This window comes from Eurosta solidaginis, chromosome 1, assembly GCF_040869045.1.
Source record: "Eurosta solidaginis isolate ZX-2024a chromosome 1, ASM4086904v1, whole genome shotgun sequence".
Taxonomy (NCBI): Eukaryota; Metazoa; Arthropoda; class Insecta; order Diptera; family Tephritidae; genus Eurosta; species Eurosta solidaginis.
The window spans coordinates 121,641,512-121,667,488 of record NC_090319.1 but is presented as its reverse complement, the minus strand read 5'-3'; the positions used below and the strand labels follow the sequence as shown (position 1 = coordinate 121,667,488).

Genomic DNA, 25,977 nt, shown 5'->3' with positions numbered 1-25,977 from the left:
AAGCAGGACATACATTTTGTATGCCGGTGTTGATTCTGGATAGGTAAGAGTTTAACCTGTAACAGTACCCAGATTGAAGTTGAGATAAAGTGACGGGCGTTTCCCTAGTTCTGGGTATTTTTCTTTAAGTATTGGATTCGCCGGGCAATTCCTGGCATAGAGGTCCGACGCCTGCTTGGGGATATCAGTGAGGACCTACTAGTGCTTATTTGATTCATATGGCTGTTCTCAGATGCCATACCTCCTCATAATTCTTACGGAGATGACCCTTGCGTGGTATAGCCTTATCAATCACATGTCTGTTGGGATGCCCAGGTTTCTGGGTATTCAACAGAAACTGTTTGTTTAGCATTTCATTTCTCTCCCTAATGGGAGTACTCTCGCCTCATTGTGAAGGTGGTATTCTGGGAACACAAGAAAACAGCCCGTAGCAGTTCCTAAGCCAGTATTTTTGCAGGCCTGTATTTTCTTCCAGTAAGTAACCTTTAGGCTTTGTGACCATATCGGGGATGCGTAGCATGCAATCGGCCGGCAAATTGCTTTGTAAGTGGTAATGAGCGTTTCTTTATCTTTACCCCAAGTGCTGCCGGCAAAAGATGTGATGATTTTATTTCGGCTCTGGATTTTCGGTACAATTACGATCGAATATCGCACCCAAGATTTTGGGGTGTAAGACAGTCGGTGGCGTGATACCATCGACATGGATGTTCAGTATGCTCGACATTTGGCGCATCCATGTTGTAAATAAGGCCGATGATTTTGACGGAGAAAACGTCAGGTTTCGCGAGGGGAAGAAACTGAAGAGATCAGGGAGGTAACTGTTTATTTTGTTACAAAGCTCATCGATCTTAAGACCTGGGCCTGTGGCCAATATTGTGAAGTCATCGCCGTAGGAAACGATAGTGACTCTTTCTGGTGGTGAAGCTAGCTTCGATATATAGAAGTTAAACGGAAGTGGGGATAGGACACCACCCTGTGGCACCTCTTGTTTAATTCTTCTTGCTTTGGATGTTAGGTTCCTGAATTGCACCGATGCTTGCCGACTAGACACATAATTTGCGGTCCACCTTTTGACATACCCTTCCATGGTGGGGGTTTTGATTTAATCCGCAATTTATCTGTGTGTTAATGGCGTTTAGCGCGGTGGTAGTACTATGTAGTTTTCGGAGGGCATGCTGATGATTGGCAAGTTGCAAATTTGTATTGAAATAAGGAAGCAGAGTGGCTTCAAGTGTCTTGGCTCCTGGCGATAGGAGAGATATCGGACGATAAGAATCTCCTATGTTAGCTGGTTTCCCAGGCTTTAATAGCGGAACCACCCTGGCCATTTTCCATTTTTCGAGGATGACGAATTTGGATAGGGATAAGTTGAAGACATGCGCTAAATAATTAAATCCCTCTTTGCCTAGGTTTTTAAGTATCGGCATGGCTTTGCCGTCTGGTCCTAGATGGTTTAGCATCAACGATGGCATCTTCAACCTCTTTGGCGGTGATGGTAATTGGGGAGGCGCAGCATTTATGCTTGTGTGCGCTCCAAATGCTATGGAGATTTTGTCAATGTGCTTAGTCGGATTCGATAGGGGCTTTACGGTGGACTAAAGTTTACCCACACCGACAGAGAGGTTACAATTCTTTAAGTACTCCTCCCATTAGGAAAGTGGCACCGTGCAATGAGCTGCATTGGACAGATGTCGCAAACATGTATATTCTGTGCTGGAAAACGGTGCAAAATGTGGTAGGGACTAAGAGTCTGTTTCCCTGACCTACTTGAATGCTAGTGCCGTAATGCTGATGCTCGGCATTGCTACCGACTCTACTAGGGAGACTGTAGTTATGAGAAGGAGCGGCTGTATGAGCTGGTGGCTCCATGGGGCGCGAACAGCAACGGGTACTTGTTGTTGCTTGCTGAGCAGTGGGCTGCTAGAAGGTAGTGAAGGGAGCGCTAAGGTGCAGATTTATAAAAGTTACGGGGACGTCGGGTTTTGGGGTCTAGCCCGGAACATCCTGTCCGATGCAACCGTCCCTTGCACGTGACATATTGAGAAGATTATGACCGTTCTAAAAAGATTCTTTTCCGGCAAACGCAGCAAAACCATTTCTCTGGACCGGGGTCAGGTACAGGTCCCGGATTAAGTTCGATACCGGAGCAGGAGAATATGATACAGGCGCCCTGCAAGAATCTGCTGGGAGGATGACAATTTGTGGCAGGGACGCAATAAATTAAATGAGGTTACACCGAAACGACAGCTCTTGGTCGGGAAAAATCCAGAGTCGCTCCGGTACATAGAACCGGCTGCTTTTGGTCATTGCCGAAATCGCCAGTATCACTGGGCTGACCGCAATGAAACAGTGGCAAACCAAGATGGCGAACATGTATCATGGAACTTAATAACAACTGTCTGCCTTATGGTCGTGGCCAACCCAAATCATAATCGTCCCTTGCCCAAAATATCGGAGCTCAAACTGGGAAAATTTGATGGGAATTATACAAAGTGGGTGTCCTGGCGGGCGCAATTCTTGAGCAAGGTTTTAGAAACTGAGCTGCCTCCAGGGACGAAAATTGATCTGCTGCAATTAGCTCAAGAAAGCGAGGCTCGCAAATGTTCGGGTGAGGCCGGGCACCGCGATATGCACGACATAGATAGAATCTGGAAAAAGTTGGGGGATATATATGACAATCCATATCAAATCGTTATTGCGTGTGCATCGATATCCCTACTAGATAGATAAGTTGCGCTCAATTATCGATACAGTCGAGCAGGATTGTAGATCTCTCAGGCTATTTAATTGCAACACGGACTCATGGCGGCCATTTCCGGGCGTATATATATTACGTAAGTTGGGTAAATCGACAAGGGCTGCCTGGGAAATGGACAGGAATCCGACTCCCCGGTGCTAACCGAGTTACTGCCATTTTTGAAAGGCGAACTTTTGCTTTCCGAAACTTAAAAGCGAATAACTCCCACCTATCAGGGGCTTCGCAGAATGGAAGGTTGGGTGACTCCCGAGATAAAAGACAAATTATTGATAGATATAAGCAAATTGCCAAGCGATTCAAGCTTACCAAAGAGTTATTAGGCAGTCGTAAAGAAGCAAACCCGTTCTTGGGAAGCAAGGGTGGGGATCCCTGTTTGAACTGCAAAGGTAGCCATCGCACTTGGAATTGCGAAAAATTGGGTAGTATGAAGTATAGTGACCGCCTGAAAATGATAGAAGAGCTCAAGATTTGTAAATCCTGCTTATCGGCTAAACATTCAACGCCGAGCTGCACGTGGAAGAGTTGCAAGACCTGTGATTATGCAAAGCAAAACCGCATGAACTGCCGCAAATATCCGGTAATGCAGGTCAATTATACGAACCGAACCTCGGACCATAGTTCCAGTAAGAGGCGTATACATCAACGAGCATGCGGTGCTCCACGCTGTCAAACTACGATATCGGAAATTGAGCAACCGCAAACATTCGCATCTTGTGTGATAGTGGATCACACGTGAATCTCATTATGCAGGAAAGTGAACAGAGGTGGAATCTTGATCGCAAGCCATACAGGATCTCAGTGGCGGGAATACAACGCCGATACGATCATACGGGTTTATTGACCGTCTTCTGTGCCGGTTAACAAGTTTTGGGAAAACATTACAAAAGAGCTAAATAGTCTTGCGCCACCAACAAAAGATACAACTACCTGGAAAAAAGTAATGCTTTTGTAATACGTGTATGTATATCGGAAACATAGCTTCAAAGATTTGGAAGATGACTTAAAAGAATTAAATTACTAAAATATTTATTTTAATTTTTAAGGGTCTTATAATAATGACATTTATTACATTTATTTCCAACTCCGTGCTGATAGCTACCTTCCGCAAAAAAAAAAACGTAAAACCGATGGTAACCGTATTATGGGACTCATTGAAGATGACCCACCGAACGGTGTACTTCCTTCATTTATTACACCGAGGACGTAGGTAAACGCAGCCTTGTTAACGCGGAAAACTAAATTTCATTAAAACACGGATCCTCTACTAATTTCAAGACTCCTCGCAATTTTTAAATCACGCCTTTCTTGCTCATTTTCTTCTAACAAATCTGCAAATGCTATGGAATCCATTTTAGGCACTAAACCTTTTTTAAAATGATATAATGCAATTTTGAACTAAAATTTAAGTTGAAATTTTTGATTTACAATAGCTCAGCTGACTTCGAATAACCAAAATTTTACATTTTATATTGGCAGAACTTTTTTCGGTATTACATGAGTTCAGTGATAGCAAATTCTTCGTATTCGTAGCGGAGGATTGTATTCGTAGATTTTCTACGATGGATTCAAGAATAGGGCTGAATAACTTTTGAAATTAAATATTGTAACGAATTTAGGGAAACTCCGCTTATTTTACACCTTCTGCAAACGTTCGAATCGCTAAATTGTAGAATAAATAACTCCAATAGTCAGTAATGCAAAATGGTCTTTATTAGTTTACTTTGGGAATAGTACAATTATAATTCACTTCGCAACTGATAGCGTGTTTAAATCAAACTGAATCCTGACTACTCAGCCTGTGTTGCTTTTATACTCTCCGTTGCTTCATTCGTTTGTTTCTATTAAGGTCTAGTAATTTCGTGAAATTCATGCTTAGTAACCAGGCATCTACATGTATATTTGTAGTTTGTAGCCATATGCGTCTGTATATGTGAGTACTACTTCGCTGGGGGTTACATGTGTTTATGAGTCTCTCCGTTGCCTTGTATGTATGTGTGTAGATGATGATTGATTTGTTTACGTACATACGAGTGGCTGCTTACTATCGGCTTAGTGATGGTAGTATCGCTAAGCGGTGCTAATATTCGTCACACTGCCCTCCACCTAAGTCGGATCGTCCCAATCAGACAAATCGCTCAATCTAACCGCTGCTAGCCTCTCCAAATGAACCACCCTTCTATTTCTTGGTTTCCCAATGGTTTGTATGCGGTAGATGGTATCACTGATCCTCTTCACAACTTTGTACGGACCTTCCCAACTGTGCCTAAATTTGGATGGAACACCTTTCCGGCGGTGAAGGTTGTATAGCAGTACCAAATCTCCCTCCAAGAAACCTTCCGAATTATTGTTCTTGTCGTACCTGTGTTTCATCATACTACTCATTATCCTGGACCGTTCCCTCACACTCTGTTGTTTGGCCGATGAACTACTTCACAGAGCTTGATCTTGACGGATTGACTTTGCATCATCAGTATCGTCTTGACGTTTCACAACAGTAGTGCGCGCTGGCTTGAAACCACCCTTGCATCCTTTCTGGGAAATTCTTTCCTTCGTTTTAGTGCGTCCATTAGGCTTTGTCAATGCCAGTGTTTTTCCCGCAGGTATCTTCGTTTTTGATTTGTTTTGCCCGCTCGTTCCATCAACCCTTGCCCGATCTGCTGGCTTTGGTTTTCGTGGTCTTTGTCGAGTCTCCTCCACCAGCACTCGCTTACTGCTGAACCCTTGCTCAAAACTGAAGTTAAGTGGCACATCCTTGTTCTTATACTGCATAATCTTTCTCTGCATATCGATCCTGATGTCATAGTCAACTAAGAAATCTACTCCTAATATGACTTCATCAACGATCTCTCCACAACGAATTTGTGTAGAACCATGACCTTCCCAATTACGACTTCACATACCACTTGTCCCTGGACTTGTTTATATTCGCCAGTAACCGTACGCAATCTTGCTCCAGGTAATGGCTTTACTCTCCTGTTGACCAAATCAGTTCGGATTAAAGAATGAGATGCACCCGTATCTATAGTCAGTACACGCTCCTTGTCATCCACATTTCCTTTGAAGGTAAGACTACTCAATTTTCTTCCAATTTGCGAGATAGATATCACAGGACATTCAATAGCTATGGTAAGTTCTCGATCTTTACATCTAACACGCTCTTGCTTATCTCCTCTAGCTTTGCGTTTACGACCAGCCAAGTTGGAACTACCAGGACCGGTGCTGCAATGACGTGCAATGGGACCTGTGTTACCGCACTTGAAACACTTCATAACTCCGGCATTTTTCTGTTGCGATCCCTTCCAAAATTGTGTCTACCCAATCTGGCCTTTCTACCTCCACACGGCGTGCTTTGTATGCGGGCTTACTCAAAAGTGACGCTGTTTCCTGAGTCAGTGCATGGGATACCGTTTCAGCAAATGTTAGCTTTGGGTTTGCGTATGTAGGTCGCTGCGTTTCCACGTCCCGTATGCCATTTATAAAGCACTGAGTTTTTACCCTTTCGGTGTATTCCAAGGGTGCGTCCGCATTTGCCAATGAGCCAAGTTTTCAACATCCGAAGCAAACTCCTGCAAAGTCTCATTAGCCTTTTGGTAACGGTTTTTTTTTTTGGTGTATTTGCTTCCTGTGTTCGCTTCCGTATCGCCTTGCTAGAGCGCCCATCAATGTTTCGTAATTGTTTCGTTCTCCCTATGGAATGGTCTGTAAGATTTCAGCAGCAGATCCTTTCAATGCCACGAATAGTGCAGCAACTTTATCTTCGGCATTCCAGTTATTCACTCTTGCGGTCTTATCAAACTGAAGTTTAAATACCTGGAAAGGAACAGAACCGTCAAAAGATGGTATTTTTACCTTTGGATTACTCGCTGGAACAGCCGGGCGATTTAGTTGTATCTACTCCATACGACCTTTCAAATCATCGACTTATGCCTGAAATTCAGCGATTTTTGCATCCTGCGCTTCCAGTTTCGATGATACCCTTGCATCCTGTTCTGACAATTGCGAGGATATGCGAGTTTCTTGTGTTTTCAACTGCCCAGCCATATATGTCTTCTGTTCTTGCAATTCTGTTTCAATCTTCGATGTTATTCGTGTCTTCTGAGATTTGAGTTGGGATGACATGTTGGTGGATATTTGTGATGACATTTCGGACATTTGTGCCGATATTGCAGCCAATATCATGTTCAGGTCTGTGTTTGCCACTGTCTGCGGTGTTTCCTTTTTCTCCCCCAATTTTGTTGTCTCATCGCCATCAAGATGAAAGACACACTCTTCCACGTTAAATCCTTCTGATTCCATTGCCACTCGTAGTCGTGCCTGAAGTTCGAGTTTATTGCCGGTTGTATTCAATCCACGGCTCTCCAACTCCTTCCTCAGTTGCTGGATCTTCAATTCACTCCACTTTGCAATGTCCTTGTTGTACTCTGTAAATCTGAAATTTATTCAACTATTCCTCTTCTGACACCAATTGTAACGAATTTAGGGAAATTTCACTTTTCCAAACCTTCTGCTAACGTTCGAATCGCTAAACTGTTGAATAAATAACTCCAATATTCAGTAATCAAAATGGTCTTTATTAGTCTACTTTGAGGTACTTCAAAATAACTCTTGCTTCACAACTAATTGCGTGTTTAAATCAAACTGCTTGCTACTACTCAGCTTGCTCTGTTTATATACTCTCGTTTCCTCGTTCACCCATTTCTCCTAAGCTCTAGTAATTTCGTGAACTACATTCTTGGCTACCAGCATATACATGTATATTTGTAGTTTGTATCCATATTCGTGTGTATATGTGAGTACTACTTCCGCTGATGATGACATGCGTTCTTTGTGAGTATCTCTCTGCTGCCTTGTATGTATGTATGTATGTATATGATGATTGATTTGTTGCTTAATATCGGCTTAGTGATATTAGTATCGCATAGTGATGATAATATTCGTCACAATATGAAAGATTTTTTTATTAGTTGATTTTTGGTGCTATGTCGTAATCTTCTTTCTTATACCATGAATACGGAGTACACTCACAAACATCAGAGTGCTGATATATTGCTGTTTAAATTTATTTAGTAAACCTTAGTCTAATAATTTAAGAGCTGTTTAAATATTTTTGTGTTTGTATTCAATAATCGAGTGTACCAAAATTATAATTTTTTCTTGTCACACTTGTGCTGCTTTAATCACAAAAATTTTGTAGGCACTCTTTTTTTGATTTCGAATTCAAAACTCATTGCGAGCATATTGGAGTATTACATAAAGGAAATTTAAATCCGCAAATTATGGATGGGGAAATCTGCTACAAGAACATATTTGATTTTTTCCTGTCGGCAACTAGTTATTCTTTTGTTTAGATACGGTTTGTTTATACGTTAAATACATATTACGCTCCGCGAGAAAAGGCCCGTAACTCGAATGCCGTCGATATTGCACATTGATATCTCCGGCACATAAGTAGATTTTTATATAGATTCGTTCTACTCAATCTTATGCATTATGAGTAGGTTGCACGTATTTTTATGGAGAACGGTAGATTGAGCGACACTGGCGCCATCTGACATGGAAAAGTGGCCAACTCCCAAATTTTGTTACAAGCAAAGCTTAAGAAGAAGAATTTGATATTTGCATTGGCTAAGGGTGTTGGCACACTTTGAAAGTGAAATTATTTTTCCCACTCGTTGGTAACTTTTATAACATTTTTCGCAATTACAAACTGCAATATAACAATCGAATACGACACAAAATATTGTAACGAATGTTAGCAGCACTGAGCGATGCTATCGTCTCTAAGCCGATGCTAAGCAGTGACGTGAATGCACATCAATAATCCAATCATTATGTATCTACATAAACGAAACAATAACTGCGTCTACATATATGTACTATGTACATATACGAGCAGCGGAGAGTCAATGCACAAACCCAAGCATATATCTGAGATACTCCTAGAAGTATGCAATGAGAAAAACTATAAAATTGTGCAAATGTAGTTACAGCTGAGAAGTTTGAGAGCTGCTGGACTAGTAGATTCTGGAAGCGCCTAGAAGATGCGAAGGTTGAAATCAAATAGTATAAAAGGCGGCAATTGTAGAGGCACTGGAATTTAGTTTGATTAGAGTTTTCGATTGAGACGCTATCTAGCGAGCAATAGCAGTATTATTTTGAATAGTAGAGTTTCATTTGAGCTATCAATCAGTTTGGTTATTAAGCAAGCTATTCGTTGCAAAGTATAAGTGTTATTGTGAAGTACTTTAATAAAGGCCATTTTTCCATTATTCAATATTGGAGTTATTTATTTAACAGTTTAGCGATACGAACGTTAGCAGTTGATTGCATATAAGGGGAATTGCAAGTAAATTTGTTACAATTGGTGTCAGAAGAGGAACTGTTGAATAAATTCCGAAGATTGGGAATACAACTTGGACATGACAAAGTTCAGTGAATTGAAGATCCAGCAACTGAAAAAGGAGTTGGAGAACCGTGGATTAAATACAACCGGCAATAAGATCGAACTTCAAGCACGGCTACGAGAGGTAATGGAGTCGCAAGGAATTGATTTGGACGAGTTTGTCTGATGGGGACGAAACAACAACAAAAATTGAAGAGAAAAACGAAACATTGCAGACAGTTACCAGCACAGATTTGAACATGATATTGGCTGCAATATCCGCACAAACATCGAAAGTAGCATCAATGTCGTCGCAATTGGCATCCCAACTGGAAGCGCAGGAGGCACGTATAACAGAAATGTCGTCACAAATATCAACCGATATGGCATCCCAACTGGTATCGCAAGAAACCCGTATAACATCGCAATTGGAAGAACAGAAGACATATATGGCATCCCAACTGGAAGAGCAGAAAACATATATGGCATCCCAACTGGAATCACAGGAGGCACGTATTTCAGAAATGACGTCGCAAGTGTCATCTCAACTGGAAGACCAAAAGACATATATGGCATCTCAATTGGAAGCGCAAGAGGCACGTATATCTGACATATCGGCAGAAATTTTGGAACAGGTATCATCAAAACTGGAAGCGCAGGATGCAAAAATTGCTCAATTTCAGGCAGATGTAGATGATTTAAAAGGTCGTATGGAGCAGTTACAACTAAATCGCCCAGCTGTCCAAAGGTAAAAACACCATCCTTTGACGGTTCTGTTCCTTTCCAGGTCTTTAAGCTACAGTTTGAGAAGACCGCGGCAGTGAAAAACTGGAATGCGGAAGATAAAGTTGCTGCACTCTTCGTAGCATTGAAAGGAGCAGCTGCCGAAATCTTACAGACTATTCCAGAGTACGAACGGAACAGTTATGACGCATTGATGGCTGCTGTAGAAAGACGTTATGGAAGCGAGCATAGAAAAAAGATATTCCAAATTGAGTTACAAAACCGCTACCAAAAAGCAGATGAGACTTTGCAGGAGTTTGCTTCGGATGTTGAAAGGTTGGCACATTTGGCAAATGCGGACGTACCCGTGGAGTACACCGAGAGGGTAAATATCCAGAGTTTTATAAATGGCATACGGGGCGTAGAAACGAAGCGAGCGACATATGCCAACCCAAAACCTACATTCGCAGAAACGGTATCCCATGCACTGACTCAAGAAACAGCATTGCTTCTGTGTAAGCCAGTTTACAAAGCACGCCGTGTGGAGGTAGAAAGGGCAGAGTGGGTAGACGCAATATTGGAGGCACTGAAAGGATCGCAAAAGCCAAGTGAAAGAGTTATCAAATGCTTCAAATGCGGGAAGTCGGTCACATAGCACGTCATTGCGATCGTGGTCTTAATAGTTCCAACAATGTGGGTGGCCGTAAACGCAAAGCTGGAGGAGATGAGCAAGAGCGATTAAGAGGTAGAGAGCTAGATCCAGCTATTGAATGCCCTGTGATATCTGTGTCGCAAATTGGTAGAAAATCGAGCAGTCTTACCGTCAGAGGGAATGTGGATGGCAAAGAACGAGTACTGACTGTAGATACGGGCGCATCTCATTTCTTGATCCGATCTGACTTGGTCAACAGGAGAGTAAAACCGTTACCTGGAGCAAAGTTGCGTACGGTCACTGGCGAGTATAACCAAGTTCAGGGAGAAGTGATATATGAAGTATTGATTGGGAAGGTCATGGTTCTACACAAATTTGTTGTGGCGGAGATTGTTGATGAAGTTATATTGGGAGTGGATTTCTTGGTTGACCATAACATCAAGATCGATATGCAGAGAAGGGTGATGCGTTATGAGAACCAAGATGTGCCGCTTAACTTTAGTTTGGAAAAAGGGTTCAGCAGTAATCGGGTACTGGTGGAGAAGACTCGACGAAGGCCACGAAATTCAAAGGTAAAGGTTGATGGAACAAATAGGCCAAACAAATCAAAACCGAAGGTACCTGTGAGAGAAACACTGGCATTGAAAAGCCCTAACGGACGTACTAAAACGAAGAAAGAATGCAAGGGTGGTTTCAAGCCAAGGCACACTACATATATGTACCATGTACGTATACGAGCAGCGGGGAATCAATGCACAAACACAAGCATATATCTGAGATACTCCTATAAGTATGCAATGAGAAAAACTATAGAATTGTGCAATTGTAGTTACAGCTGAGAAGTTTGAGAGCTGCTGGACGAGTAGATTCTGGAAGCGCCTAGAAGATGCGAAGGTTGAAATCAAAGAGGCGGCAATTGTAGAGGCACTGGAATTCAGTTTGATTTGAGTTTTCGATTGAGACGCTACCTAGCGAGCAATAGCAGTATTATTTTGAATAGTAGAGTTTCATTTGAGCTATCAATTAGTTTGGTTATTAAGCAAGCTATTCGTTGCAAAGTATAAGTGTTATTGTGCAGTACTTTAATAAAGGCCATTTTTCAATTATTCAATATTGGAGTTATTTATTCAACAGTTTAGCGATACGAACGTTAGCAGAAGATTCCAAATAAGGGGAATTGCAAGTAAATTCGTTACAATATGTTAGGAAGTATGTTTGTTGTATAGGGAGAATATTTATAACAGTGCTTCCCGAAATTTTGTATGTGAATGGGCAAGGCGAAATAAACTTCAACTGCCAAGTCTGAAGTTCCTTCATATATACAAACGCAACATCCTGGTTGACATGCCAACCTAATAAAACCGCACTGCGATTTTTTAGCGCACGCAAACAACCGGCGTTCTTTGCCCTAACCCATATAAGCATGCGTTACGACAATGTAAAGCATGTGTGCAAACGTCAAATCTAAATGTCACGCAGAACAAAAATTGGAAATCGAGTTAGGTTTTCACGCAGCAAATTCAATTTGGGTTGCTCTCATACAAGTTGTATGTGCATGAGACATTTTTGACAGAAAATGACTTGCGTGGGTTTATATTAGGTTGGCATGTGATTGTGGCAATGTTATTGCAATGCATAAGCTTGTGTTGAACGCATCTATATGAAAAATGTCATTGTGCCGCAGCCTTGAGCAGGGATAGTGGGTCGTGTGCGTTAGCTTTCACATGATGGATGGTATGGGGCATAGTTGCTGTCAAATTTCATTGCTCATAACTCAAAATGTAATAATGATATCAATATCCGGTAGGACCAATCCCCTTTGTACCCATATGGGAACGAATGAAGACTAATCTCTATTCTCATCAAAAAGTGTTAGTATGCGTATGGTACGAGGTTATGTGCACGGTTGCAACACCATTTTTTCATGGAATAAAAGGACCAAATTTCAAGGAAATTGAGCAAATTTTTGTATTCTTTAATCGGCTTATAAACAATTCTGCAACACACAGTAGTGTCGAATTCGTTGTAAAATTTTTAATTTCAGGTTGTGGTAAATGTCACACCATGTCACAAACACTTTCATGTTAACAAAAAATCTTAGAGGAAAAGCCGTGACACAAGCCAAACTAAATTTCTCCAGAGCTCGGTTGTATCAATTTTATCATACTGTAACGAATTTCGTGAAATTCCGCCTATGCAACCTTCTGCTAACGTTCGAATCGCTAACCTGTTGAATAAAATAAATAAAATAAATGTAAGGCGCGATAACCTCCGAAGAGATCTAAGGCCACCTAAGTTGGATCGTCTCGATAAGATAAATTTCCTGATCTAAACGCTGCCAGCCTTCCAAATGAACCACTTTCATTTTGGTTCGTGGTTTGAGGTAAACTACATAATTGATCCGTTTTACAACTTTGTATGGGCCTTCCCAATTACACTGCTATTTCGGGGACAAACCTTTTTTCCGTTGTGGGTTGTATAACAGCATCAAATCTCCTTCCCGAAAACCTTCGGAATTAATTGCTTTATCTTATCTGGCTTTCATCTTGTCACTCATAATCTTGGTTCGTTTTCTTACAAGATCATGTTTTTCCCTCATCTCTTCTTCTAAGACACCAGTGGATTTCTTGGCATTTCTCTCCGCATTGGAATTTATCCCAAACTCCAAATCAGCTGGCAGTCGAAGGTCATTGCCAAAAACTACTTTTGTGGGGGTTTGGCCCGTTGTCTCATGCACTGCCGATCGGTAAGCCATCAAGAATAATGGTATGCGTGTATCCCACTCTTTATGGAATTGTCCACTACTTTCCTTAAGTGCTCCTCCAATATTCTATTGAATCGTTCCACCATACCATCGGACTGAGGATGCGAAGCAGTTGTCCGAGTTTTTTTAATGCCCAATTTCTTAAACATTTCTTGAAACACCGCTGATTCAAAAATTCTTCCTTGGTCAGAATGTAACTCCATTGGTACACCATACCTTGCAACCCAATTGTTTATGAACACTTCTGCTACTGTTTTCGCTTCTTGATTTGGGATTGGATATACTTCTGGCCCTTTGCTGAAATAACCCATAATCCCCAGTACATATTTGTTTCCGCAGTTGCTAGTAAATGGACCTGCGACAACCATAGCGATCCTTTCAAATGGTGCACCTGAGTTATATTGCTTCATCTGGCCATGACTTCGGGTTTTGGGTCCTTTTGCTCTGTTGCAAACCTTGCAGTTGGCAATCCGCTCAGTTACCGACTGACGGCAACCAAGCCAATAGAATCTCTGCTTAATCTTCTCAAGCGTCTTCGTAATTCCAAGATGACCTCCACTTGGACCGTTATGTAGCTCACTGAAAACGTCGGGAATCTTTTTCCTTGGAACAACTATCAGTTTCCTCTTACTTTGACCATCCTCACTCTCCCATACTCGATGCAGGCAACCGAATATCATTTCTAAACTGTTCCACTGTGCCCAATAGGACTCTCTGCTGACATCTTTTCTTTATTTGGTTTTTCGTGTCGTTCGAGCCCTCGAATAACATGTGACATATCTGTATCTTATAGCTGACACTTCCTTATTTGTTCCATGTCCCATCACATTATAGTGATAAGTCAGACATCTATGATGTCTTCCTTAGCCTCAGCTTTCGAACAGTGTTTGCATTCCAAATTACATGGCCTTCGTGACATTGCATCGGCATTCCCATGGGTACTATCTTTCCGATGCTCAATGGAAAAGTCATAGATTTGTAGTCGCTCGATCCACCGTGCCAATTGTCCTTCTGGATTACGGAACTGCAGAAGCCATTTCAACGCTGCGTGATCTGTCCTGACGCGGAATAGCTGGCGGTAGAGGTACTTGTGAAAATGTTTAATGCACTCTACCAATGCCAACAGCTCCCTCGGTGTAACGCAATAGCTCCTCTCTGGTTTTCCAATTGATCGGCTGTCATATGCAACTACCTTCTCCTGCCTATCGACCAGTTGTGATAAAACGCTTCCTATAGCATGTCCACTCGCATCGATATCTAGAATGTTGCTCCTGAAATCGGATATGCGAACATTGGGGCAGTGCAAAAACGCTCTTTCAACGTTTGGAAAGCCACTTCTTGCTACTTCTTCCAATCAAAAGCTTTATTTTTTCTTGTAAGCTCGTGGAGGTTATGGGCTACGCTGACGAAATTTGGTACAAATCGGCGGTAATATATGCACAGCCCAAGGAAACTTCTTAACTCATGAAGATTCCGTGGCTTTGGCCAATCCTTTACTGCTTCTATCTTTTCATTCGCCGTGCAGATGCCCTCCGTTGTTACTTTATGACCCAAGTAACTAACTTGCTTCTTGAACAGAGAGCACTTTTTGGGACTAAGTTTCAGACCAGCACCAGCTATTCTTTGGAAAACCTCCTCCAAGTTCTTCAGATGTTCTTCGAAGTTCTTTCCCAACACGATGATGTCGTCTAGGTACACTAAGCATGTTTTCCAATGTAGTCCTTTCAGTACCTGATCCATGAGTCTTTCAAAAGTAGCTGGTGCATTACATAGTCCAAAAGGCATCACTGTAAATTGCCAAAGACCATCACCGACGCTGAAGGCTGTTTTCTCTTTGTTTTCCTTCTTCACTTCCACTTGCCAGTAGCCGATTTTCAAGTCCAGTGTGGAAAACCATTTCGTACCAGATAGCGAGTCCAGAGTATCGTCAATCCTTGGCAATGGGTAGTCTACTTTTTCGTGACGTCGTTCAGCGTGCGGTAGTCCACGCAAAACCTCATTTTAGGAGCAGTTGTTTTGTCGTACTCTGATAGTCTTCCTCTAGTTCCTATGTCCATGCCATGATGTCATCTGAAAGATCAATATTGCAAGTTGAAAGGTCTTCCTGGAGCTGTCCACAATTGATTACTACTTCAGCCTCTTGGTATCTTCCAAAATTATCCAGAGGAGATCAGTTTGAGTGGTGACTTGAACTCATTGAGTACTCTTACCGGGATACGTCCATTTTGTTTTGTTATACCCAGGGGATTTCCTACAAGTACGTTCGGTGTTGATTTGTTTGCTGCTTCGACAACCCACAATTTGTTTGTCCCACAATCTCCATCAACCTTTGCCCAGATTACTGCTTCTGATTTTGGTGGTATTTGTTGACTCTCTTCCACCAGCACTCGTTTACTACTGTAGTCTCTCTCGTAGCCGAAATTAAGTGGCACATCTATGTTCTTATATCGCGTCGTCTTGCTTTGCATGTCGATCTTGATGCCTTGATCGATTAAGAAGTCCACTCCAATTATGATTTCATCAACAATCTCTGCCACTAAAAAATTGTGTAGTACCGTGACGTACCCAAACACTACTTCTCCAATTACCTGGGTGTTCTCTCCCGTGGCTTTACGTAATCTAGCTCCAAGCAATGGTCTTGTCTTCTTGTTGACTAAATCTGAACGAATGATGGAATGAGATGCACCCATATCTACAGTCAGTAAACGTTCCTTTCCATCCACATGTCCTCCGACAGTAAGATTGCTTGACCGTCTTCCAATTTGCGAGACAGAGATTATGGGGCATTCAATTGCGGGAGCCAGCTGTCGCCCCTTGCGGCTGACTCGCTTTAGTTTAACGATAGAGTAGATTTGGAGATTTGCTCATCTCCTTCAGCTCTGCGTTTACGGCCACCCACATTGTTGGAACTATTGGGATTGGTACTGCAATAACGTGCAATGTGCCCTAGCTTTCCACACTTAAAGCATTTGACGGTACCAATCTGGCCTTTCCACTTCCACACGATGGGCTTTGTACGCTTGTTTACTCAATAGTGAGGCTGTTTCCTGAGTCAGTGCATGGGATACTGTTTCAGCAAATGTTGGCTTTGGGTTTGCGTATGTACCTCGCTTCGTCTCCACGTCCCTTATGCCATTTATAAAACTCTGGATTTTTTCCCTCTCGGTGTATTCTATGGGTGCGTCCGCATTTGCTAGATGGGCCAATCTTTCAACATCCGAGGCAAACTCCTGCAAAATCTCGTTAGCTTTTTGGTAGCGGTTTTGCAATTCTGTTTGGTAGATCTGTTTCCTGTGTTTTCTTCCGTACCGCCGTTCTACAGCAGCTATCAATGCTTCATATCTGTTCCGTTCGTACTCTGGGATGGTCTGTAAGATCTCAGCAGCTTTTCCTTTTAAAGCCACAAACAATGCAGCAACTTTATCTTCAGTGTTCCACTTGTTCACTGTTGCGGTCTTCTCAAACTGTAGCTTAAAAACCTGGAAAGGAACAGAACCGTGAAAGGATGGTGTTTTTACCTTTGGATTACTTGCTGAAGCAGCCGGGTGATTAAGCTGCAATTCCTGTATACGACCTCTCAATGCATCCACATCTGCCTCGAATTTTTCTTCAACTGCATTATTTTTTCGTCCATGCGCGTTTCGAGTTTTGATGATATACGCGCCTTTGTGCTTCTAGTTGTACTATTATGTGTGTCTTTTGTGCTTTCAGTTGAGTTGCCATATATGTCTTTTGTTCTTCCAGCTGTGATGAAATTTGTGTTTCCTGTGCTTCAATCTTGGCTGTTATATGGTTCCCCTGCGATTCCAGTTGGGATGCTATACTTGTCTTCTGGTTTTCCAGTTGAGATAACATTTGCGACGACATTTCCGAAATGCGTGCCTCCTGTGCTTCCATTTTGGATGTTACTGTCGATGTTTGTGCAGATATTGCAGCCAAAATCATGTTAAAGTCTGTGCTCGTAACTGTCTGCGATGTTTCGTTTTTCTCTTAAATTTTTGTTGTTGTCTCGTCGCCATCAAGATGAAAGACATACTCTTCCACGTTAATTCCTCCTGCTGCCATTGCATCTCGTAGTCATGCCTGAAGTTCGAGTTTATTGCCCGTTGTATTCAACCCACGGTTCTCCAACTCCTTCTTCAGTTAATGGATCTTCAATTCACTCCACTTTGGCATGTCCAGTTGTATTCGAAATGTTAGGAATTTATTCAACCATTCCTCTTCTGACACCAATTGTAACGAATTTAGTGAAATTCCGGCTATTTGCAACCTTCTAACGTTCAAATCGTTACACTGTTGAATAAATAACTCCAATATTCAATAATGCAAAATGATCTTTATTAGACTATTTTGAAAGTACTTCATGAAACGGATTACTGACTACTCAGCTTTCGCTGCCTTTATACTCTCTGTTTTCTCGTTCATCCATTTGTCCTAAGGTCTAGTAACTTCGCGAACTCCATGCTAGGTTACCAGCATATATGTGAATGTATATTTATAGTTTATAGCAGGGATGCACCTTAACGTTAAGCTAATCGTTTATCAAAAAATGTCCACCGTTTCCGTTGAAACACTTCTAAATGTTATCGATAAAGGAGTTATCAAAATAAATTGTATCTCGTTTTTAACCGAAACGAAAATCTTTCGTTAACGTTAAAAACGTTAACAAAAACGTGATACTTTATGTTTGAATTGTGCTGGCAATGCTATAGCCATGGAGAAACCGCAAGGCGGTAACAGCGAGCGGACATACACACAAACTCCATGCAATTTGTTTGTGTAATTCGTTGGTGGTAATGTCAAAAATACTCTAAGAAATGTTCGTACTGTCAAAATTCATGAAAAAAGTTGCAATCAGCTTGGCTAATGCTTTCACCTTTAATGACCCCGCCATCAAAATGGATAATATAACATTGCCAGCATAGTTTGAAATTAATAATCAACATAAACGATTTGATTTCGTTTTGATATGGCAGAAAACAAAACAAAATCATTTCGTTAATTTGACGTTCTTAATATCGGTTCGTTGGTTAAGCAGGCCTGGTTTATAGTCTATGGCATAGCCATATGCGTGTGTATATCTGAGTACTACTTCGGCTGATGGTGAGTATCTCTCTGCTCCCTTGTATGTATGTGTGTAGATGATGATTGATTTGTTTACGTACATACTGCTTAGTATCGGCTTAGTGATGGTAATATCGCTTAGTGATACTAATATTCGTCACAATACAATCAATCTAAAAGTTAAAAAAAAAACTGTTTCCAATACCTGGGTTTACATTTTTTTTAAATTTAATTCTTTCATCTTCCGTTTACCTCACGCTTAAATTTTCTCATCTATGGCCTAGATTCATTAAGTGCGAGTTTTGAAAAGTACACTTTTTTCATAATTTGTGTTAGAGAAAAATTGAATTTCAAAACTCACATTTATTGAATATAGCCACAGTCCTCAGATTAACCACTGAAAAGTCTTAAATGTGTCAACTGTGTAGTATTGGAATGTTTAACACATTTGGCTAGGTACGAGAAATTAGTTAACAATAGCTGTGTTTTTTTTTTCTTATCTATATACGTTTATGCTTAAACTTTATATGGACTGCTAAGTGACACATTTTAAATACACCTCTGAAATTGCTACGCATAAAATTAGTACTACTAAATTTCAATACGCATTATACTCAGATGTAACTGAAATATGTGTATATGTTTTACCCTCTGCACTAATTCTATGTGTTCTATACGCGTCCACTATTTATCACAACTGATTCAGCTATACGTTATACACAGAAATACAACAGAGGGTTGTGTCTCCGCTTTTCGGTACACCCTGTTGCGCTAGTTGTTTAACCACAGCCGCTAGATGGGTCTCCTAAGCATTATCTAAGCGAGGATAGGCGTTTTTTTTCACGCGCAAACGAAACGTATACGCGTGTAAAAAAAAAAGCGGCTAATGTTATTATTAAAGTTTCTGGGGTACTGCTCTCTAACGGGTATAATTTGGCACAAAGCGTTTAAATCAGATCTTTATTGAGCATTTGTAAAGTTATCGCTTTGAAAAAATATTTCTGCTTACTTCCAATAAAAATATTCCTTGGGTTGAGATACTTAGTATTATTTTTACTAAATTATGTACACTGAAATTTTTTAAATATCCGATATTTGGATATAATCATTGTACCTAAAATTACTCAAAATGTGCTTCATATTGATGGTATAATACCGACAGACAAACTTTTTCTGTTTGAAATCTTTGGTGCGGACCGGAAATATATATAAAATTTTAATGCTGAAACTGATATTGAATATGACAGGTGTATAACAGAAACGCCATTAACTTCCAGACACAAAGATAGAAAATATAGCCGTATCGCAGCATAATCCAAGATCCCGCATTCCGGAATTGTTGTATTTGTAATCGAATTAAAAAAAAAAAGTTCGATGAAGTAGCGCTTTTGAATTTTTTCGATTTATTACATTTCTCTCATGGTTCGCTACCAGTGTTCGGAGTATTTAAAACTGTTACCTGAGCAAACGACTACGCCGGAGTAAACATTAAATTTTCGGACTATATTTTTTCTTCCTTTTTGAAAGCGGGCGAACAACTAACATCAAATTGATTTGGTGGCTTGGCAAACCTTTCGATTGTGTTTTTGCCATAAAATGTTTCTTAACAAAAAGGTTATCTGCCTTATCAGATGCACATGGAGTCGGCCTAAAACGTGTAGGATGACCAATTAGTGCTCCAATTAACACACAACATTCTATCTCCCCGGATATTTATCGCAAAAAAATATTATTATTATTTTTGGTTAACTATACATATTTCATGCTCCTTTAATGACAGAAGGTTTCACGACCGGGGCAGATTCCTGTAGGAACGATAATGGCGACCTGTTAACTGACGTACAGAATGTGGGGGAAGACGAACCCGATACCCCGATCGCCAATGATGAAAAACACTCCCCTGCATCCAATATCACGGCTAAAAAATCGCAAGGTGCCCAGTAATGACGGGATACCGGCCGAGCTGTTCAAACATAGAGGCGAAGATAAAGAAGCAAAAAAAAAGTTGGTCTTGCAGTAAATTTTGACAAGACGAAGTACTTGCTGTCATCGTGACCTTTATAGCTACGTCACTGTTGACAGATACAAATTCGAGACTGTGAAGGATTTCGTTCATTTGGGAAGCAGCATTAAAAGCAAAAACAATGTCGGCCTAGAAATCAAACGGAGAATAACTCTTGCCAACAAGTGCTTCTTTAGGTAATTGAAAAGTAAAGTCCTCTCTCGACGAACAAAATTCTCGCTCTACAAGTCTACGTGGTACTACAAGCACGCGTGGTACTGACTATCTGACGTGCATTTTTCATTCGCTATCATAACGAGGAGTTATTGATGAGCTGAATTCTTAACAGTTTTATACGCTGCCAAGTATGAAATGGCAAACGCCATCACTTACTGCATACTTCACCTATGTAAGTAAGGCTGAGGCCAACTTACGATGGTAGGTATCAAAGGGATCTCAAGGTGAACGGGGAAGAATCTCAGCGGACCCATTAGGCTCATGGATATCCCCCCCCCACCTATGGGAAAACAACCTTTTGCATAACATCCCACGGACTAGGAGGGGATCCGCTCCCCTTCTACCTTGAAGGACGGATGGGCACGGGTAGTTCCCCCAAGGCGCGTCCAGGAGCAGTCCTGGGCTCCACTTGAGGGACATGCCAGGCCCAATAAATATCAATACGGGTGGCATTTGTCGTGGACAGTTCACCCAGGGTTGCCGAGGATCATCTCGCTCCCCCGCTCCCTGGTTGAAGTGCCGAGCCATATGCAAGGGTGTTCTTTACTACACCACTCATGGTAGCTAGGACTCTTGTCCGAAGCTCTCTGAAAGGAGTACTGAGTCTACCCAGCAACAAATGGGGATGGCATGAGGCGCGGACAGTTCACTAAGGGTTGCCGAGGAGCATCTCCCTCCCCCGCCTCCTGATTGGGGTGCCGAGCCGAATGCAACGGTGGACTTCACTACACAGCTCATGGTCGCTAAGACTCTTGTCCGAAGCTTCCTTGAGAGGAGTACTGAATCTACCCAGCACCAATGTATACACATATATTTATACGTTGGGTATTACTAACCGATATAGTTCACCTAAGTCAAACTGCGCCCTTTCCTTCCCACCGCCGCCAATCGTTAGCCATAGGAGTACCACCGCAACCCGCCTGAACCAATCCGTAAGTTTTCTCGGGGGTAAGATATTTGAGGATTATCACCACCGTTCCCTGAGAACCGCAACCCGTACTGTCATCTTTCTGTCGCTCCTGCACTATCATCCGTGGCATCTTTCTCTATCTCTCTCTCTCTCTCTGGGATCAAATGCTGCCGGCATCGAAAGGCAAAAGCCGCATCGTGTGTGTGCGTGTTCGGAACAAAACAACAACTACTTTTGTTATTAATTGGTAAAGGTTAGTGGGACCTTCGCATGACCCTGGAGCGGCTGAGCTTACCTCAGCCTTCGACAAAACCCACCTCGGAATGATTGAAGGTGTCGAGAGAAGATGAAAAGGCTCTTGGAATATTCGGGAGAAAAGTTCTCCGGAAGGGATATAGTTCTATTCGTGATGTCGACGGTGAGTGTCGAAGGAGGTATAATGATGAGTTATATGAGCTTTACGTAGACATGACGATAGTGCATCGATTGAAAACCCAAAGGCTTCGCTAGCTAGGGCATGTTATGAGGATGAACGAATACGCTCCGGCAGTTTGTAAACAGAGAAAAGGGGAAACCTGTACTGAGTTGGGAGAGATAGTTGGAGGAAGATTTGACTTCGGTTGGTGCCCCCAATTGGCGACTGTTATCACAAAACAGGGTTAGCTGACCTCACTTACTCAACGGGCTTCATTTTTATATACAACTTCAAGAAGTGCTGTATATTGAATTTTGGCAGGATTTACAGATCACGCCCGAACACATTTGTTGCTTACATCTTACTCCTTCTTTTCTCATTCCTTACGAAAAAAGTACAAAAACTGTTAGTAAAATGTGAACAAACACGTCTTAAGACACAAAAAATGAATTCACGCCATTTCATCCAATCGTCACTTGTAAACCATCAGCTTTTCATACGTATACAATAAAAACTTCAACCAAAAGATATTACGTAATAATACTATTTAGTTTTCAACTCGACCCAAATAAATCTTTGAGGTAAAAAATGTAGTAGGAGGTAAGAGCGGAGCAAAATACTCCGATTGGAATAAAGTCTGAACACTGCGTCAGTAATGAAACATGTTTTCAAAAGCGTGACGTCACGCCGAGGAAATTTATTTCCCGGCTAACTATGATTTTTTTCTCTCTCATTTTTTAATGCGGGATCTGTTTATTGGTTCATGGTATCGCAGTGTGAGGCGTGCGCAAGAAAACACTATCCAAAATAGTCTTGGAATTCCTTAAACTCATCAATTTGTTTTGGGCTTTATGAGACAAATTTTTATATTGACATCCCAAACGAAAGAACACTTTCGAAATTTTTACATATGATTTCTTTGTACAAATTTTTTAAGACTCACTTTTTGTTTGTCATGTCGATATATTGTTTCATATACTCTCATTAAGCTCAAGAAGTGACAAAAATGTATCACGAAAACTGTTTAAGAACCCATCGAAATATCTAGGCACCAAAACAAAATTTTCTGATTGCCCGCTTGTTTCATCAACAATTAATGAAAATTGGTTTGCATCAAGATCCAACGCTTTTCTAAACTATCTGCTAGGTGAATTGCCATTGTTCTGCTACATTTTAATGACAGCAGTTTTTTCGTAAGAAATGCATTGAGGTAAATTGAAAATTATATGAGGGAAAAGGACCAGAGTTGAAAAAAAAAGGACTAGCGGACCAAATAGGGTTGGAAAGGACCATTTTTAGTCAAAATGGACCAGAGTGGCAACCGTGGTTATGTACATTATATTAATGTACATTATGTTAAAAAAATACTAAGTCACCAACTCATTCCAAGAGATATGGAACATATGGTTCAAGTCGTTTAGGTTCGGTATAGGGCTCCGCATTTTTCTTAAATAATTCGAATCAATCACCTATAATCTTTTTTATTTAACTCACTTCGTTGCCGCTTTTTTTCATGTTTCGCAAGCTGAGGAAGAGTCGGTCAGTTTGATTTAAATACGCTATTAGCGAAGTACGCGATTTTTAGGGGGACTCATGAAAGCATATAAACTTATAAGGTGTAAAATTATATCCATTTACACACGCTGTTATATGAACGCACCTAGTAATACTCTTGATAAACTTGATTGTTTATCAGCGGTATTATTGCCAAACTAAATTTTTTTGATTGTTATACAAATTAAAAAATGTCAAGATTAAGTGAAATATCAAAACTAAAACGCTTTTACTTGCTGATGTTGGAGATTTCTGATGAAAATGCCTGCTGTAATGTCTGCAAAGTTGCATTCCTTTGAGCTTACCGCGTTTACACAATGAAATGTGCGCGTAAATTTATCCAAATTGTGTAAATGATTTTTCATACAAAATTTGACAGCTCGTTTACGCACTAGATAAATTTATACGTTTACACACTTTATAAGGCATTTATACGGTTACATGAGTCCCCCTATTGTAATTGTGAAGTACTACTGCCACAATAGAGTTTTAAATAAACACCATTTTGCCATTCTGAATATTGGAGATATATAGAGCATATGGTTCGGAGTTTTTATTCTGCTATTATTTTACTCGAAAATACGACGTAGATTACAGCAGAGCCGGAGCACTACCAAATCATATTTTTCGTTGCTATTGCTACTCTGGAGAAGCAATTGCAAACATTGCTTTGCAAATCCCGGGATGTCGGAGCAACCGTGGTTATATGACTAGAGTGAGGTATGTAAATGGAAAAAGAATTAAAAAACGGGAGAAAGCTGCAGAAGTAAAGGGGAGTGGAGAATTTCTTGAGGTATTTGGTAAATAATGCAGAAAACAATTAGAAGCAATAGTTCAATCATGCTAGACAGGCTTAGCAGTTTTATTTTTAAAATATAAAGCCGTTTAAGAACAATGAAATCCAGTATTATATTGCAAAATCGATTGAAACAACTGATGGCTGCATGATACCGCTGGCACTTTCTGAAGCGGAACGTGAAGTGGACATTGGCATACCTGTAAAAATAAATTAATATTATTATAAAGATGCATAATCGTTTTCTATAATGCTGCGAACCTTTAGACGAAGAGGTTTCCGACAAATCGCTACGCCAAGACGCAAAGCTACGAGTTTTTTTCAGCAAATGTGGCATTTTCAAGCCTTTTTCCAACATAAAACGTATCATTTTAGGTCCGATATCATCGTCGTTTTCTGCCATATCGGCAAGCTGATTGAGAGCGCTTGAATTACGGTATTCTAGGTCGCGCAAATCTAATTCACGTTCATAACTTGCGATGCACTCTTTGCTGAAACTCCTTTCCTTTATAGCTTTTAAATTAATCTTTACTTCACGATCGGCACGCTGCAATTTAATTTTTTGTTCATCAAGATCCTTTAGAACTTTTTCCAATAATTCGCTACTTTCCATACTAGAAACGAAAAAAATTGTGAAAATGGTGTATAATTATTCAGTTGGCGGTCATATGTTATTTGTATTTTTCCATAAAAAACTACTACCACGTTAATACGAACAATAAGACGCTTTAATTGATTTCGCACAATTTTAAAGATCGTTCATATCAAATATTATCGAAAATAAAGATGTTGCAGGGACGAAAAATCGTGTGAAGCAAGCTTCACAAAATTCTAGTAGGTCACATTCACCACTTACCACAGCAGAATTTGTTAAACTACCACTGTCTGTATTTGTTATTTAACAATTATTTGTACATTTTTTATTCAGCTAATGTGTTGAGAATTCACATTTTTACTTTCTAAAACTCCAATCAGTGTATTTCTCTGCTTAAATTATGTTAAAAATTGTGTTAAGTTTTTGGTGTGGTGAAAGTGACCTACTAGAATTTTGTTACGCTCCTCTGCTTTCCACCGAAGTTTGCTCCAGCAACATCTTTATTTTCGATAATATTTGTTCATATGCATTTTTTCTTCAAAGTTTTTTCTGCTCGCTTGGAAAATAATTTCAATTGGAAAACAAAAACAAATTAAGCGAGCAGAGCTATGTATTTTAATCTGTTTTTGCTTTTCAACTGAAAAAATGTAAGGTCTGTTTATCGAACCCAAAACAAGTGCAGAGCAAGTCAGGGCAGAGCAGAGTAGAGAAGCTGTCAAAAGCATATAGCTGGAGTAACCCAAAGCAAACATCACATGGGTTCGTGGCTAATTGTAACGTAATATTTGCATAAGATATGCGCTAAGGCCCGCTTGCAGAACGGCAAGTTATTTTTTTGCTCAGAGTTAATTATATATACATATATGAGTTTAACCCTTCATGTCAGGTTAACTCAGAGTTAAAAAGTTAACTTGTCATTCTGCAAGCTAGCCTAAAATCACGAAAACACTGCCTCCAACAAATTGTTTACTTTTAATATTTTGTATTTGATTTCTTTCTTATATGAACTATTTGAGTTTTGAGTTCATAAATTACAATTTTGTTGAAAACTGACGATTTGATCTTAAGGTTAGGTTGAACTGGCCGGTCCATGATGACCTCACATAGACTGAATGAGTCCGTAGT

General features: G+C 40.6%; 1 protein-coding gene and 1 long non-coding RNA gene across 4 annotated transcripts in view; one reads left to right on the top strand and one right to left on the bottom strand.

The window, feature by feature from the left end:
* The window catches only part of LOC137236789 (uncharacterized), a 62,450-nt gene that overhangs the window by 34,423 nt on the left and 2,050 nt on the right, over positions 1–25,977 (top strand). The gene's annotated exons all lie outside the window — the stretch shown is intronic.
* Positions 24,301–25,977, bottom strand: part of Ccdc39 (Coiled-coil domain containing protein 39) — a 622,904-nt gene continuing 621,227 nt past the window's right edge. For all 3 annotated transcript variants that reach the window (XM_067759763.1, XM_067759764.1, XM_067759761.1), the window contains 2 exons: positions 24,519–24,871; positions 24,301–24,457 (listed from right to left, as the gene is read on the bottom strand). In XM_067759763.1, the coding sequence (XP_067615864.1) occupies positions 24,369–24,457; positions 24,519–24,871 (442 nt within the window). In that variant the 3' untranslated portion in view covers positions 24,301–24,368. The remainder of the gene's footprint in view (positions 24,458–24,518; positions 24,872–25,977) is intronic.